Source organism: Tachypleus tridentatus, chromosome 3 (assembly GCF_004210375.1).
Source record: "Tachypleus tridentatus isolate NWPU-2018 chromosome 3, ASM421037v1, whole genome shotgun sequence".
Taxonomy (NCBI): Eukaryota; Metazoa; Arthropoda; class Merostomata; order Xiphosura; family Limulidae; genus Tachypleus; species Tachypleus tridentatus.
This window is the reverse complement of record NC_134827.1, coordinates 31,444,710-31,463,577: the sequence shown is the minus strand read 5'-3', so window position 1 is coordinate 31,463,577 and position 18,868 is coordinate 31,444,710. Positions and strand designations below refer to the sequence as shown.

General features: G+C 37.0%; 2 protein-coding genes across 2 annotated transcripts in view; both read right to left on the bottom strand.

Moving 5' to 3' along the window:
- Positions 1-18,868, bottom strand: part of LOC143245781 (polycystin family receptor for egg jelly-like) — a 101,685-nt gene that overhangs the window by 54,000 nt on the left and 28,817 nt on the right. Inside the window, exons 4-8 of the mRNA XM_076492035.1 lie at positions 13,538-13,744; positions 5,260-7,294; positions 3,684-3,862; positions 2,657-2,827; positions 1,320-1,582 (exon numbers count right to left, since the gene is read on the bottom strand). Of these exons, the coding sequence (XP_076348150.1) occupies positions 1,320-1,582; positions 2,657-2,827; positions 3,684-3,862; positions 5,260-7,294; positions 13,538-13,744 (2,855 nt within the window). The remainder of the gene's footprint in view (positions 1-1,319; positions 1,583-2,656; positions 2,828-3,683; positions 3,863-5,259; positions 7,295-13,537; positions 13,745-18,868) is intronic.
- Positions 15,728-18,783, bottom strand: LOC143246638 (uncharacterized). The gene has a single exon (XM_076493686.1). The coding sequence runs from the start codon at positions 18,734-18,736 to the stop codon at positions 15,794-15,796; it is 2,943 nt and encodes a 980-aa protein (XP_076349801.1). The 5' UTR covers positions 18,737-18,783; the 3' UTR covers positions 15,728-15,793.

The window sequence follows — 18,868 nt, the reverse complement described above, 5'->3', positions numbered from 1 at the left end:
TATATTTCAAGTTCACACAGTTCAATAGGGTTAACCTGTTGACTGCCAAGTATTTCAGCTGCTACAATACAACTCTAATGCTTCTTCATTTTGTAACTTTTTCGTGACGCCATTTTGGATCGAAAGTGAAACAATTTGTAAGTAGGTCAAATGCACATATGGTGCTGACATCCAGCGTTGAAGTTAGGTATTATTGAGAACGAATTAACTTGTCCGTGGCACTGTGTTACTGATCGGCTTGGACGAATTATCTCGTCTACAGCAATGAACAGGTTAAAAAATATAGTATAATTAAAACAAGATCTACTAACTTTTATTTTATACATTACTTGGGGACATCTTGAAAGTGATTTTTTTTCAAATATTTATGAATATCAAGAATGATCCTTTGTTTTTTTTAATTTAATTCTAAAAGTATCAATTTGTACTTTCTTGTTCAACATTTTTTCAGGTTGATGTTAAGTCAATGTATACGATTCGTACAGAATATTTTGTTTGTTACTTTCTTTGGTAGCATAAAATTACGCAATTTACTATCTGTGGTTTGAAACCTTGGATTTTGTGTTATAATTCCGTAAACTTACGTCTGTTTCACCATAGACCACCATAAGTTTGTGTTTGAGTAACGATCTCACTTTTTATCACCCCCACACACACACACACGACTGGCCAGCAGCAAGTGTGTGGACTTTTAACGATAAAATTGGAGGTTCAATTCTTGCGGAGGGAGACAACATGGATAGTCCCTCGTGTAGCTTTGCGCTTAACAACAAAATAAACGTTTTACCTTGCTAAACTTTTACATTAGGACATCATGAAGCTTGAAAAGACGCGTGAAGGCGATCCGCTTGTGACACTCTGTCACATTGTTAGCGACACATTGTTGACAAGCGTAAGGGAAGGGTGATCATAAAAAAAGTAATTTTTGCTTTGCAACTTTTATTCTTGAAAGAAATTGGCTGTGAAGAAGCTTCGTTTGGTTTGTCTTGAATTTCGCACAAAGCTACTCGAGGGCTATCTGCGCCAGCCGTCTGTAATTTAGCAGTGTAAGACTAGAGGGAAGGCAACTAGTCATCACCATCCACCGCCAACTCTTGAGCAACTCTTTTATCAACGAATAGTGGGATTGACCGTCACATTATAACGCCGCCACGGCTGAAAGGGAGAGCATGTTTGGTATGACGGGGATTCGAACTCGAGACCCTCGGATTACGAGTCGTGCACCCTAACCACCTGGTTATAATAGGCCTGAAGAAGTTAATGAACTTCCATTTGAACCTTAGAATACTTTAAGCGAAAGTAAAGCAAGTTAAGCACACCTGAACCTGAAGCTTCACTTCTGCATACGTGTGGAATGGCTGGTTAATCCGAACCAAAAGATCCATTGAGTAACCAGTTGTAATGTTGGCAGGAGGTAAAACAAAACCAGGTGTAACAGCATCTGCTCCACTGTACAGAAGAACCAGTTTTGTCTTATTTACGGGTTTGTACAGCAGCTCGTAGCCAAGATTGTCCATTGTATCGTCTTCTGGATTTATCCAATCCTCACACTGTACCACAAATGTTGTGTTAAGAGACGCGCCTAAGAAAATAAAATGGCGACATGTTTAATGAGCTCTTTTGTTACAGTGTCTCCAACTCAATTCTACGAAACCCCTGTTATTGGTATTGAATATTAAGATCTCTAAAAAAGTAATTTGTGGAATAATAACCAAAGTACATGAAGAAACTGTTTATTTAACAACCCGAAACTATTCTACACTTCGAAAAAGAAGTGACTTTCCACCCTTCATCTGAAAATTGGATTGTAAATTTACATAAGTGTTTTGAAATATTAAATACTGATATCTTAAAGAATCCACATGCCATACAAGGTTAGGACTAAATCTGTTTAACTTTTCAGTCGTACTCTCCCCCCCCCCTATAAGCTTTATCATAAAACTAATTCAATAAAAGATAATAGTCTCACCTTGAAAATAGTAACTATTTTCATGCTATTAACTCGCACCATTACCTCATTTATTCTGAATTAATATATTTAAAAGAATATAAGATCCTACCATGAAAATAATAACTAATTTCATGCTATTAATTTGCACCATTACCTTATTTCTCCTGAATTAACATATTTAAAAGAATATACGTTCTTACCTTGAAAATAACAAGCGTGTTTGTTGAAACCGTTTATTTTGTTATTAGAAAATGAAAACTTTAAAAAACAAAACACACAAACATAACAATAACAACTAATTTTACCAAGGGACGACCGTCAGTAAAGGTGGATTTTAATCTAAGTTATAAATGGAAACCTGCTCATTGAAGAGGATTCAGATTTAAAAGCGATCCACTTTAATTTACGTTAATTTATTTGACATGGATTGCAACAGAAAAGATAAGTACAGAAGAGGGGCCATATTTAACTTTGTAGAACGTTACCATAGCGTTAAACATTTGTTCCCAATATTGATTCGAAGTTGTAGTATAAGGAAACGTTTTCTCTATGACACATCTAAATATCCACACACACACACAGAGACCCTAAACAACTCCTGCTTTAAAGAGTGAACAAAGTTGCCATTACTGAAAAAGACTTTGACGTTCGGCCCTTGTAATATTTCTGTCCATGTTGTTTTTCTTAGAATCAGAATTTACCTACCACTTGGTGGATAAACATTACAAGATCCACCGTAAGGTGGCAGGGCTGTAGTGATCACACGTTTGGTCAAGGCTGTAGAATAACCCGGAAGTGACGCTGCCACCTGAAGTTTGTACCGATGACCACCTTTAAGACTGTTTGATTTGACCGCCAACCCTTTGGCTTTCGTTCCTGTAAAGAAAAGTTTGTTAAAAAAAGATTTTAAAAATACTTCCGAGACGGACCTGATTTTAACAGTATTTTAGCCATAAAAATTCAAATAATTATTTAATTTGTTCATAAACTTGTGTTATTTTGTAATTGCGCAAATTTTATTTTTCTTTAATTTCGCGTATAGGTCCTTAATTTAGGAGTGTAAGACCACCCTCCGCCAACTCTTGGGCTACCTATTTGCCAACAAATAATGAGATTGACCGTCACAGTATAGCATCCCTATGGCCAAAAGGGCGAGCGTGTTTGGTTGGATGGGAATTCGAACCCGTGATCCCCAGATTACGAGTCAATTGTCCTATCCACCTGGCCATGCCGGGCAACACGCGTCTTTAGGGAATGTACAGATGTGAAATGTACCCTTTTCTGAGCATTTAATAAAATAGATGTTCACGCTGTCGAACTGTACGGTTTCCTTAATAAAACAAACGTTAACTTTGTTGCCTCACGAGTTTTGAAGTTGGATTCCATAAGTGCGCTCAGTGTTTGGTAACTAAGGGTTATCACGAAGCTGTTTGTTTGTTTGTCTTTTTTAATTTCGCGCAAAGCTACTCGAGGGCTATCTGCGCAGGCGTCCCTAATTTAGCAGCGTAAGACTAGAGGGAAGGCAGCTAGTCATCTCCACCCACCGCCAACTCTTGAGCTACTCTTTTACCAACGAATAGTGGGATTGACCGTTACTTTCTAACGCCCCCACGGCTGAAAGGGCGAGCATGTTTTGGTGTGATCGGAATTCGAACCCGCGACCCTCGGATTACGAGTCGAACGCCTTAACACACTTGGCCATGCCGGGCCCCACGAAACTGAGCATAGTTACCTGTAAGAGAAGTTATCTCCTGAAAACCAGTTACTTCTGTGTAGGTCTTGTTGTCCACCAAGTACTCGTACAGTTTCCATTCGTACTTAGGTCGTTGATACGGGCTACACGATGTACAGTTCGTCATGAAAACCAACTCGCTGAATGGATTAACCTTCTTGCCACAGTTCTTTATACATCTAGCAAGCAAAACAAGCCTTCTTAATCGTGTTTCAAACTTCACAACAAAAAACTCAAAGATTTCTTTTCAAAAGCGCTAGTTTCTTACATTGTGCAATATAACATATTTTAGTAGCCTTTTACCACTACTGTAAATTGTGCGCTAAAAGTTGCTAATGTAGATAAACAGTGTATCAATTGCTTAATTGATTGCAATAAACAATAAGCACCCAGATAGATTAACGGAAAGTTTAGAGACGTATACGCAAAAATCCAAGGTTCGATTCCCTCAGTGGCGACGGTATATGACCCCATTCGGCTTTGTCCCAAATCAGATAATAAGTAATACCCTTTATTCTTTGGAAGAAGGATAGCGAACTATCCGAAAGCGATCGAGTCTCGGGTCTCGTTTAAAAACCATTACATCTTTTGTATATGATCCAGCGCATTAACTAGAATAGTACTGAATAATATTTAACATAAGAAACAAGGTTATTCTTAATGATAAGAAACCCGCCTGAAATAAAAATGTATCTCAGAATGGGTGGTATAGGTATTGACACTTTTACTAATAAAACAGAGAACAACATTTCGACCTTCCTAGATCATTTTCAGGTTAACAATGATACAAAGAAACAATGTATAATTTAAAACTAAAATTGGCAAATAACTGAGCAAATAATAGAATGCTTGCACATACGTCAGCAGCCCTAGAAACTTTGCGTTAATATTTCATGCTTGCACATACGTCAGCAGCCCTAGAAACTTTGTGTTAATTTTTCATGCTTGCACATACGTCAGCAGCCCTAGAAACTTTGTGTTAATATTTCATGCTTGCACATACGTCAGCAGCCCTAGAAACTTTGCGTTAATATTTCATGCTTGCACATACGTCAGCAGCCCTAGAAACTTTGTGTTAATTTTTCATGCTTGCACATACGTCAGCAGCCCCAGAAACTTGTTGTTAATTTTTCATGCTTGCACATACTTCAGCAACCCCAGAAACTTGTTGTTAATTTTTCATGTTTGCACATACGTCAGCAGCCCCAGAAACTTGTTGTTAATTTTTCATGCTTGCACATACTTCAGCAGCCCTAGAAACTTGTTGTTAATTTTTCATACTTGCACATACTTCAGCAGCCCTAGAAACTTGTTGTTAATTTTTCATGCTTGCACATACGTCATCAACCCTAGAAACTTGTTGTTAATTTTTCATACTTGCACATACTTCAGCAGCCCTAGAAACTTTGTGTTAATTTTTCATGCTTGCACATACGTCAGCAACCCCAGAAACTTGTTGTTAATTTTTCATACTTGCACATACGTCAGCAACCCCAGAAACTTGTTGTTAATTTTTCATGCTTGCACTTATACTTTTATTTATATCATTAATACGTGAGAAAAACATCACACTTACACTATTGACACATCCGGCGGATCCCCCTCGATAACATTCAGAATTTGTTCCACCCACGCTGACTTATTTGTCGGGGTGGTTATGACGAGCCGGATACTGTTACTTGTATTAACCACCATGGCGCTACTGTCCAGCTGGAACGATCCGCTGGTGATGTTTAATCTGCCAGATCCAGTACCAAAACATCCCCCCAAGTCTTCACGTAGAGTGTAATTATCGAGAATCTCGGGGATCTCCACCACATTTTGCATCAAAAAGTCAGTTAATGGTTCTTCCTCTCTGTGACAGTACCAATTAAATGTCCACTCGTTTTTGTACTCTTCCAAAGGCTCGTCTGGATCAAGTGAGCTTCGGATCCCATCAATGGTAAAAATTTTATTAAACCCCACAGTGCGAGCACTCCCTCCTTCGATGACAGCTTGAAGAGGTGAGGGGTGTTTGATTAAGAAAATACTTGCTTTTTGGAAAACCAGTGGATGCTGTACCATCACTACCTTCAAGGTGACATTGTAGAGACCGGGTTTGAAAGATGATCCTTTCAAATTAACATATGGGGTATATCCTGCGGTACTTTGAGGAAGTGAAGAAACGTTGTATGGATCTAAACTAAACTTGGTGTCGTTAAACCTGTTCATCTTAAATATCATCCATCGATACACAGCTGAAGAGTTACCACAGTCGAGTTCAACCGTGCTCTGAAGTTGAAGCCCCTCAGAGGGTATTTCTAACGGTTCCTCTGGAGTTCTTCCTTTACCCCTGATAAGAATATGGGGATAGTTGCACTTTATAACTGTCACGGCAACAACGTTCTCAATAGAACTCTCCGATACGGGATTTTTGGCACGAACTGTGACGAAGTAAGTGTTCTCTGAGCCATAAGTATGAAGGTGCGTGAGAACCAGTTCTTGCGCTAAAAGTTTAAACACTCCAGTACCATATTGGTTCATCATTTCAGCGCAATCAGAATTCACTTTGCCATAATACACCAGCGCGCTTTCATCTCCCATGTTCCACAGAATGCAGGATTTCTCTCCCAATGTTGCCATTTCTAGTGTGAACGTCACACCATTGCTGACATTCTTTGGACCATCATTCGTTAATCCAAGCAAGCTTACACCTTCTAAAACATCAACAGTGTGTGTAACAGTTTCTGTATAGAACTCGTTAAGCACTGCAACAGACACTGTTTTCTGGCCACCGGTTCTAAAGGTGTGCTGGACAGAGGACGTCAGTGATGCCGGTAAGGTTTCTGTAATTGTCCACTGGTACTTGAGGTTGTTGCCCGTTGTGTGGAGAACTGAAAACATGACAGGAAGATTGATCGGAAATTGGTCATTCATATAAGTCTTCTCCTGGTCTTTGCTTGTGGCATTGGCTTGGATAGTTAAACCAGAAATAGGTTCTAGTACGCGGACCTGTTGAATTCTTGTTTCATAGGACACCGAGTTCTCCACGTTTATATAAGCTGTAAAAATGCCAGGAAAACTGTACGAATGTAACGTTGTGAAGGAATTTCCTATGACCTCTGTTTCACTGTAATTAAACCTTTCGTAGTTGTGGTCTCTATAGTCAATAGAAAAGCTTATGTTAGATCCTGACGTTATGGATATTCGAAATTCAACAGGCATGTCCACACCAATCACATCTGAAGAAACGTTTACATATAAGCCTTCTATTTTGCCCACCAACTCTAACGTGTGTTCGAGAACTTGAGAACTCACCATATTGCTACAGTTTACCGCGACAAGGACTTGACTAGGGACCTGGGCGTCAGTAATGTTGTACAAAACATAATGACTCGTCAAAAAATTGTCTACCGTCGTAGATACAGTCATCATTTCTTCTTCCATGAGTGTCCAGATGCAAGTTACGTAGTTAGGTGTTGTTCCAGCTGGTAAGATCTCAGCAGAAAGTTTACCAGGAGGAACCATTACGGCCGAAGGAGCAGATATGGTCAGATTTTGGATTGGTATATAATTAATAACTTCTGCGTTTGTTCCTTTTTGGGTGAGTTCACCTTTACCGGCCGTAGAACCTACAGAAAATAAAAATAAATAAATGAACAACGATTATACAAGTTTGTTTTAATATTTCCTGTTAACACACAGAATATATTAAAATTAATGTGTGAAAAATTATAGCATCAAGCGAACTTTGTAACGATCCTTCTCGTGTAAATCCATACAGTTTGTAGTTTTGGAAAAACCCTGACTATATAGAAATAAGTTCCATTGGATCGTTTGGATCCATATATTGCGTGGCCATATGAGAAGAATCATCGCAAAAGATTATTAATAAGTCACATATGTGTATAAGTATACCCCCTTCTTTCTGCAAATGGAGATTACATTTAATTATAATAGGTCTTCAATAAATGTATTAGGATATCAGTCCTGATATCCCGGATTAAGACAACTATCATCAAACAATGACGGCTCACAATCAGGGTTACAGATTGTCGAGGATCTTATAAGTTAATGTCTTGGCTTGGATTCCCGAGAAAATCCTCTTTCACAGCGCACGCGCTTAATAATATGCCTATCCTCTGTCCAAGCTGTAAGAAAAAAAAACACATAAGATTAGTTATTAAAACTTAAAGGACGTTTGTGCTGTGCGCATGTTGTGTGTTTGGCTGCGGTACATAATGTATAGGATATTGATTTGTGTGGTGCACATGTAACTGTGTGAAGGGCAAAGGTTAACGTGTTTCATGTTTCTGCTTTTTTGTAATAATGTTCAATCAATGTTTGTCTTTAAGTAGTGGTATTTTACTCAGTTTGTGTAAATAGCTAATGAGGACGTAACTTGGAAGTATTAGGGCTAGTCTTAACATTCTACTCTGTTTATATTGTAGTTTCTTATGCGTGTTGTCGTAGAGTAGTTTGGTTTGTCTTTAATTTCGCGCAAAGCTACACGAGGGCTATCTGCGCTAACCGTCCCTAATTTAGCAGTGTAAGACCAGAGTGAAGGCAGTTAGTCATCACTACCCATCTCAAATTCTTGAGCTACTATTTTACCAACAACCAGTGGGATTGATCATCACATTATAACGCCCCCACGGTTGAAAGGGCGAGCATGTTTGGTGCGACGGAGATTCGAACCCACGACCCTCGGATTACGAGCCTTAACCCACCTGGCCATGATGGACCTCATTGTTTGTATTTAAGCACAAAGCTACACAATGAGTTATCTGTCCTCTGCCCAACATGGGTATCGAAACTCGGTTTCTGGCGTTGTAAGTCCGCAGACATACCGCTGTTCCACTGGAGGGCTCAAGATGTTTACTATTCATGCTGATGTTGATTGGATGTGGTCTGTGTGTGACGTCATCATACCAAACACTGTCAAAGGTTTTACAGGCATGAAGAAAACAAGTGTAAGGAAAAAAGTCACAATTTGGAAATTCATGTTTATAATTTTTTGTTTAAGTTTATACAAGTTAAATTATTGAAGAATTCCAGTCATTCATGTGATGATTGACCACATACATGCCTAAAAAGTTAACTTGACCGTATTATATATAAATACACTTGCTAAGTTAACTTAACTCTGCATTATATATAAATACACTTGCTAAGTTAACTTAACTCTGCATTATATATAAATACACTTGCTAAGTTCACTTAACTCTGCATTATATATAAATACACTTGCAAAGTTAACTTAACTCTGAATTATATATAAATACACTTGCTAAGTTAACTTAACTCTGCATTATATACAAATACACTCACGAAGTTAACTTAACTCTGTATTATATATAAATACAATTGCTAAGTTAACTTAACTCTGAATTATATATAAATACAATTGCTAAGTTAACTTAACTCTGAATTATATATAAATACACTTGCTAAGTTAACTTAACTCTGAATTATATATAAATACACTTGCAAAGTTAACTTAACTCTGAATTATATATAAATACACTTGCAAAGTTAACTTAACTCTGAATTATATATAAATACACTTGCTAAGTTAACTTAACTCTGAATTATATATAAATACACTCACGAAGTTAACTTAACTCTGAATTATATATAAATACACTTGCTAAGTTAACTTAACTCTGAATTATATATAAATACACTTGCTAAGTTCACTTAACTCTACATTATATATAAATACACTTGCTAAGTTAACTTAACTCTGAATTATATATAAATACACTTTCAAAGTTAACTTAACTCTGAATTATATATAAATACACTTGCAAAGTTAACTTAACTCTGAATTATATATAAATACACTTGCAAAGTTAACTTAACTCTGAATTATATATAAATACACTTGCAAAGTTAACTTAACTCTGAATTATATATAAATACACTTGCTAAGTTCACTTAACTCTACATTATATATAAATACACTTGCTAAGTTAACTTAACTCTGAATTATATATAAATACACTTGCTAAGTTAACTTAACTCTGAATTATATATAAATACACTTGCTAAGTTAACTTAACTCTGAATTATATATAAATACACTTGCTAAGTTAACTTAACTTTGCATTATATATAAATACACTTGCTAAGTTAACTTAACTCTGCATTATATACAAATACACTCACGAAGTTAACTTAACTCTGAATTATATATAAATACACTTGCTAAGTTAACTTAACTCTGAATTATATATAAATACACTTGCTAAGTTAACTTAACTTTGCATTATATATAAATACACTTGCTAAGTTAACTTAACTCTGCATTATATACAAATACACTCACGAAGTTAACTTAACTCTGTATTATGTATAAATACACTTGCTAAGTTAACGGACCGCTTGTAGAGTAATCTTTGATCAAAAATAACGACACTATTAACCTTAATAAAGAAATGCTCAGACACGTGTTAGTAAATTCAATGTAGGATATGTAAGAGGAAACCATTCAAGATTCTAATTCCAACTATCTCATGTCAGGTTAGATGTCAAACCGTGTTCTACAGATATTGTGGTAAGTCAGCTTTGCTACTTAGTTAATGTCATATTTATACACATTTATTTCCGATGACTTCATTTCTGGTATTCTTTTCGCTAATGTTATCTCACCTAGTTCACCTAGTGTGCTCACCACGAGTATTGAAAGCCAATTTGTTTGTGGCATGAGTCTTAGGTTTACTCCTAAACCTCTGGGCCAGTGGTAAGGTTGATGGTTTTAACTATAAAAATCGAGTTTCATTATCTACGGTGGGTACAGTACAGCTAACTCTTTCTGCAGCTTTCTGATTAACAAAAATAAACCAACCAACCTGTGGCACCAGTGTCGCTGATTACAGCTGTTCTAAAAATCATGATAAATGACACAAATGTGTGAAAATTACGTAATTTGTGTACGTGTTTCAATGACGTAGGTCTCAAGTTATATACTTAACTTTCAAAAACTGAGTTCTAAGTCACGTTCTTACTGATAAATTCATTCTGACTGCAGGAGGTTTGACGTTACTCGAATTCGTGTAATGTTTCGCACTTGAGGGTGAGTTTATTTTTACTTAAAGTAGTTTATTTTTATGTATTTCGCGCAAAGCTACACGAGGACTATCTGTGTTAGGCGTCCCTAATTTTGCAGAGTAACACGAGAGAAAAGGCAGCTAGTCATTACTACCAACTTCTCATAGTGGGATTCAGAAAAATAAACTGCTTTAAGTAAAAATGAACTCACCCTTAAGTGCGAAACATTATACGAATTCGAGCAACGTCAAACCTTCTGTAGTCAGTATGAATTTAGCACAGCTCGCCCTTTCAGCCGTGGAGGCGTTATAATATGGCGGTCAATCCCACTATTCGTTGGTAAAAGAGTAGCACAAAAGTTAGGGGTGGGTGTTGATGACTAGCTGCCTTCCCCTCTTGTCTTACACTGCTAAATCAGGGACGGCCAGCGCAAATAGCCCTCGTGTATCTTTGCGCGAAATTCAAAACAAACAAACAAACCATACCTAAATTACTGTCAAGTGGGAAAACATATCAATGGTTCATCAGCTTTAATTAAACATTTTTTGCACATGACGTCCCATTAGAGGCCACTGAAGTCTCAAACACACAAACATACACAAATATATAAGACTTATTATAAGACTTATGATGTGTAATAAAGTAATTTTCAGCCCCGATTAGCCATAATATTGGTGTTTTCTGACGATTAGCGCATGCTCAGTGACACTTTCGAAACCAGAGCTAATTAATTATATATAAACCAATTTCATTAAGCGTCATTATTTTCAAGATGAGAAAGTAGCCAACTGGCAAAGAATTTCGAAAGAATATCATTGAAAAAAATAAAAAATTAAAAAAGATACGTAAAACACGTATCTAATCAGAAAGTGTACATCCGACAGTCGTTTAATATTTCATGCTAAAGTCGACTTTTATTAATTTGTTTTATTGCAATGAACGATGCAAAAAAGATAACAATAACGATAACAAAAGAGTTAAGTGAAAAGATGTCTGCTTGTTTTCTGAGCTTCGCGCAAAGCCGCATGAGGGCGATCTGTCCTTAGAATCGAAAATGTCGAAAATAGGTACATCCATCTCCACATTAGGAACTACTGGAAAAGGGATAAAGGATATGTCGAATAAAATGTGTTGTAGATGTTTGAGAATTAGAATAGTAAAATAGAGCCCTTTATTTAACCTCTGTGATACCTCTCGTGTTGATAGCACTCGAAGAATAGAATAATGGGTGTAGTAGCTAAACAGTGAGTAATGTTAGGCCTAACAATTTCATGTTCCAGCGCGAAATTAACTTATCTGACAGCGATAGTCGTGGCCAGAACATAAAGAAATTTTAAACCTGATTGTCAGGTAAGCATATATAAATATTTCACATGCTTATTTTACATGTTGACATTGAAGTTACTTTACACAAGAACGTATTCCTGTCACATGTGTGAAATGTTTCGTCTTGTGCCATTTATGCGGGGAGGGAAGGTTGGTAATAGTAGTTATTGGAGGGGATCTCTCGTTGTAAATTAATAATAAACAAAAAGTGAAAAGAAAGGTGTACCATAACGGAAATCTCTCTAGTTGACATGAAACAGCAGATTATTTAGTCTAATTACTGCAGGCTAACAGGTTGTCAAATAAAAAAGATTAAGCTAAGAAATAGAAAATAACAAATAAATAAAGATATTTATTATGTTAGAAAATACATATGTTCAAGAAGGCTTGATAGAAATGAAATAAAACCCTGTAACCCGAGAGCTTTCGAAAGGGGTATACCTTTCTTCTTCAGGGGTAAACTAAACTTTCCACATAGTATGTTTCAGGTTTTCGTGTAACATGTATGACCATGTAAGTTTACTCTTTGGTTACAGGGCTTTTTATTTCAATAAATAAAGATAAATACGGTAACAATGTGTACGTTTTTGCGTGCCTGGTTTCATATATTCTTGAAAAGCGTTTCAAAAGCACACGGATAGGCGATGCTCACTTTACGTTTACCGTCATTAAGTTTCATGTAACGTGTATACAATGTGTCACGTTTTCATGTAGCTTTGCGACCATGCAAGTTTTTAGATAGCATGTTTCTTAGAAAACTTACATGGTCATGCATTGTACATTTACAGGTAACATGTTTCTCTAGTTTTTAGGTAATATAAGTTTTCCAGGCGGCATGTGTAAAATTTTCATATAACATATAAGTTCTCCCAGGTAGCACGTTTGAGGTTTTCATGTAAGGTAAATGAACAGTAAGCTTGTTTTTAAGCTTGTCTGTATCAAACTGCCTAAGTAACAGTAATTATTATCATACCAAAGTTAGTTCCCTGAAGACTTAAAAATCCCACATGGTAACTAGTAAGTGTATGAGAAACGATACTTTTGAATAGCCTGACCTTGGCTAGTACTAACACGTATATGAATAAACGAGTAATACAATGCGCAATCGGTTAGATTTTATAAAAAAAACAAAGGATCGCAGTGTCGCGTTTTTGTCTATTCAACAGATGGCGCTATCGTCGCGTATATGGAAACTACTGCAAAACATATTGACCGAGATTAAATCGCAGGTGCGATGAGAAAATGATCTACCGATAGTTACAGAAGTCTTAAGCGCCAACTTGAGGCTTTAACAGTAAGATCTGTAATAACTGGTAATTACCTGAAAATAAATATCATATCTGTTATCATACAGTGATGAATCCAGGGTCAGAAGATAGAAATACAAAAAAAAAAATAATCGACCATATCAAAACTTAGCTTGGTTGGTAAATGCAAACTAAGAGATCGGTGATTATGAAAACTGAATGTTAGAAGGAATATTGGAATGCACTTACCACTGAGTACTGAAGTCTGTGTTAGGATATCTGAAGTTTTCTTGTCACCTGCTGTGTGCGGAGTCACATAGGGAGAAGAAATGTTAAACGTATCTTCAACTGAAGTTGTAAACACTAGTGAAGATGATATGGGTTGGTTTTCGGTTACAGAAGGCGCTCCAGTAGACATACGATCAACAGAAGAGGTAGCATCACTGAGATGCCCATCTGTTGTGGAAGAGTAACATTTTGAAAATAAAAATACGACAGAAGAAAATTCAAGATGTTCGGACAAAGCTACACAACAGTTTATGTTTCGTTTTGAATTTCGCGCAAAGCTACTCGATGGCTATCTGCGCTAGCTGTCCGTAATTTTGCAGTGTAAAACTAGAGAAAAGGCAGCTAGTCATCACCACCAACTCTTGGGCTACTTTTTTGCCAACGAATAGTGGGACTGACCGTACATTATAACGCCCACACGGCTCAAAGGGCGAACACGTTTGGTGTGACAGTGATTCGAAGTTACGACTTTCGAATTACGAGTCGAGTGCCTTAACCATCTGGACATGCTGGGCATTGGTTCAAGATGATCGAGCCAAGACCTATTGACAAGCTCCCTGGTGATTCAGCAATAAACCTTAAGGCTTTGAACGCTAAATATCATCTTTGATAGCAGCGATGACTCCAGCAAAGATAGTCTATTGTGTAGCTTTGTGGTTAATGATAATAACAATAATAAACAATGAAGAAAAACCTGTTGATAAATATATCAGGCCCGGCATGGTCAGGTGGTTAAGGCGCTGGATGGACTCGTAATCTGAGAGTTGTGGGCTCGAATCCCCCTCACACGAAACATGCCCATTTTAAGCCGTCTATGTGTTATAATGTGACGGTCAATACCAGTTGATAAAAGAGTAGCCCAAGAGTTGGCGGTTGGTGGTGATGTGTAACTGCCTTCCCTATAGTTTTACGCTACTAAATTAGGGACGGATAGAGCAGATGTACCTCGTGTAGCTTTGCGCGAAATTAAAAAAATAACAACAAACAAATATATTAAAATTTGCACTGCACGTGATTGCATCAAGTGAGAGTATTCCTTTCATCTATCTGGCTACATATTATTGTACATTTCATGTTTATGTATTGGTTGGTGAAAGTAGAATAATTTCTAATTTTGATACGGTTTAATCGATAATACTGGGACACAGAATCGCCTCTAATGGGAAAATTTAAGACACTTATAATTTGAACACGGACTTTTGTTTTCTACATTTCGAGGGTGAGTTTTTTGTTGTTGTTTTTTTCTCCTTGTGATTCCGATATTTTGATTTAAAAATCGCCGGATAATAACTTTTCGTAAGTATAATTCTTTTATGGTTAAGAGGTGGAAAAAATGCTGATATTAAGAAATCTGTTTTATTATACGGTATTCCAATAAGGGTAGAATGGTAATTTGTTCGCCGCTGTTGACGAAGCAATTACTGAGTGCTGTAAGTCATTTTATTTCGCCATTTTATGCAGCTGATATCTTAATCTTACCTGCTATAATAGTGTAAAATGATAAAAGAATAATTAGTGTTCCCAATTTTAATGTAATCTTTGACCCAGCATGATGTGGTGGTCAAGGTACTTGACTCGAAATCTGAAGGTCGCGGATTCGAAGGTCATCGAACACGAGTCTCCCCTCTACCGATGGAAGCGTTTATAAAGTCACGCTCAATCCCACTATTCGTTAGTAAAACAGTAGCCCAAGAGTAGGCGGTGGGTTGTGTTGACTAGCTGTCTTCCCTCTACTTTATCATTGCTAAAGTAGGGACGGTAGATTGCAATCGTCTAGCTTTCCGCAAAATTTGAAACAAACGCACTTAACCTTTTGACTGCGGCTGTGCTACACGAGTCGTGTACAGTACAGTCGAATTCAGCTGTCGGAGGTGGACAGTACCATATACGGCGAATCAGCAGTCAACAGGCTAATAAAGATCAAAGCACTTACTTAAAGTACAAGAACAGGCCAAATACATGAAATTTATAGTGTTAACAACGTCAACCTAACAGCACTGCCAGTCCTTCCTCAGTTAATGGTTTTACGTCACTTCCAATTTGGAATTTGTCAGCTAAATTATACGTTCTAGGAAGAACTTGAAATTTTAGAAACAGAAACCTCTGGATGAAATCTAGCGTTATGTTTGTGTTATTTCATGATTTTCTCAGATGTGGCAATTTTCATGAATATTTTGTTTGTTGATCTGAGAGACTTGGGCTAATAATCTGCAGAACTCAGCAAAATAAAAATCGGTCCCCTGCTCTGAACTTACCGTAAAAAGATGATGATTGTGTGTCCATTAATCCAACGGTAGTAGAAAGTATTTCTAAATCAGAGGTGTTCATGTTACCAGATGTTGGCTGAACTGAAGTCGTTGTTAAATTATCAATTATATTTCCCGAAGAAGATGTAATGACAGCTGATGGCACCTTCCTTGTTGTAGCCATCAGATCTGATGGCACCTTCCTTGTTGTAGCCATCAGATCTGATGAAAGAGTATAAGATGACAATTGATCATTTTCTGTAGATTTCACCGACGCTGAACTGACACTTGCAACACCACTTTCAGATATCTTTGTGGTAAATGGTGACAAAATCTTTTCTGTTGTGTGAGTTGTTAATGGTATTGTTACTGGATCTTCTGGTGTTAGACCTGTCTGTGAAGATTCCTTTTCCATCGTAGAAATTGGAATATGTCTTAATCTATGAATAGTTGGATTTGAGACTGTAGATGATTTGGATGTCTCTTGTGCAGTTTCTGTTTTACCAATACGATTGAAACTTGTTGGCTTCTGATTTATTTCTAAACTGGTTGTGTTTATTTCGACTGTACTACTTTGATAACTTGGCTCGTAACTCCTAGGAAATGATACTTTTGGAAGATTAGTAGACTGACCAGTTCGTGAGGAAGTCGTTTTGGAGAATTCAACCAGATTAGAGTTAGAATGGTAATCTTCTTCCAACATGTTGGTTTGAGTTGAGGATGAATAAGGATTTGCTGCTGTTGTTTCTTTTCTAGATGCAGAATCTTTTGGTTCTAAGAGTAGTGTTGAATTCCTCGCGTATGTGGAGCTATAGCTGCTTGTAAGATTCTCCATTGCTTCTTTGATAAATAGAGTACTATCACGAGTTGAATCATCAAAGGTTGATGATATTGTTGAAGTAAAATTAATATAATGGGTTGATGTCGTTACATGTTTAGTTGGCATAAAATGAGTCGAACTATGAATGCCTTCCAGTAACACAGATTCCGATGTTACATCAAACTGATAAGACGTAATATCCTGGGGTCGAGATACATTTTCAGATGACGTTAATATGAATTGATTAGGAGTATCTTTTGATTGTGATTTTATCGATCCAGTAGTAGTTGGAGTGGCTATAGAATGAGTAAAAGTCTCTTTATATGATTGCTCTTCTGGTGAGTCACTTGTGACTGATGTTAACTCAGAATGACTAGAAGTAGAATGTTTTGGTTGATATTCTGAAGATTCGATTTTTATTGGCATTGATATGGAATTAGCTTGAGAATATCCTTCTGTTTCTACATCAAATGTTCCAGTTGATTTTACAACAGACTCATTAGGTGTTATTTCTTGTGTTTGTGAGTCGAAGGATACACTTGTTCCTGACGTCGATAGCTGCTTAGTTGAAGTATGTTTATATGCTGGATATTCCGATTTTAATGGATACGTTGTTGTCTTAGCTTTTTCTGGTTGGAATTCTGACGTTTCTCTACTAGTTAACGTTAACGTTGACTGTGATGAGGTAGTTTCCTCTGGTTTAGATTCTAACATCTCACTGGTAGTTGATGACAGAACAGACTTACTAGGAGTTGTTGCTTTTTGTTGTAAATCTGATGAGGTACTTGAAGTGAAGTTTAGAATAGACTCACTAGCTGTCATTTCTTGTGGTTGTGATTCTGAAGATACACTTGTTCCTGACATCGATATTGACAAAGTTGAAATGTATCCTTCAGTTTCTGATTCTGTGGTAAATGGAAACATTGTGGTAGTATATTCTCCTTGTTGCAATTCTGACGTTGCACTTGCAGTTGACATTAACTTTGACTGTGATGAGGTACTTTCCTGTGGTTGAGATTCTAAAATCCCACTTGTAGTTGACGATATAACAGATTCACTAGAGATCATTACTTGTGGTTCTGATTCGGATGATATACTTGTTCCTGATGTCGATAGGTGCCTACTTGAAGTAGGTTCTTTTGGTTGAGATTCTGATGTTAATAGAGACATTATTGTAGTAGCTTCTTCTGGATGGAATTCTGACGTTCTGCTTGCAGTTGACGTTAATTTTGTCTGTGATGAGGCACTTTCCTCTGGTTGAGTTTCTAACATCTTACTTGCAGTTGATGACAGAACAGACTCACTAGAAGTCGTTGCTTTTTCTTGTGATTCTGGTGATCCACTCGAAGTTAATTTTAGAACAGACTCACTAGGTGTTATTTTTTGTGGTTGTGATTCTAAGGATAGTGTCGTCAATACGGACTTGGTTGAAAAATATTCTTTTGGTTGAGATTCTGAGGATAAGAGAGTCATTGTTGTAGTAGTAGCTTTTTGTTGTTTCAATTCTGAGGTTCCACTTGCCGTGGACGTTGACTCTGACTCTGTTGTGGTACTTTCCTCTGATTGAGATTCTATCACTTCGCTTGAAGTTAATGACAGATGAGACTCACTAGAAGAAACACCACTAGATGTTGTTGCTTTTTGTTGTGATTCTGATGATTCACTTGAAGCTGATTTTAGAACAGACTCACTAGGTGTCATTTCTTGTGGTTGTGATTTTGAGGATACACTTGTTCCTGACGTCGATATTGACCTACTTTCCGATTCTGTTGTAAATAGAGATATTGTGGCAGTATATAATTCTCCTGGTTGTAATTCTGATGTGCCACTTGTAGTTGACATTAACTTTGTCTGTGTTGATGTACTTTGTTCCGGTTGTGATTTCAATTTCACACTTGCAGTTGAGGTTGGAACAGACTCACTAGAGGTTATTCCTAGTTGTTGTGATGCATGCGATCCACTCGTTCTGGAATTCGACGCGGAACTGCTTGAAGTGGATTCTTTTCGTTGAGATTCCGAGGTTAATGAAGACGTTGTTGTCGCATATTCTCTTGGTTGCAATTCTAACGTTCCACTTGCAGTTGACGTTAACATTGACTGTGATGAGGTACTTTCCTTTGATTGAGATTCTATCACTTCGCTTGAAGTTAATGACAGATGAGACTCACTAGAAGAGACACCACTAGAAGTTGTTGCTTTTGTTGTGATTCTGATGATTCACTTGAA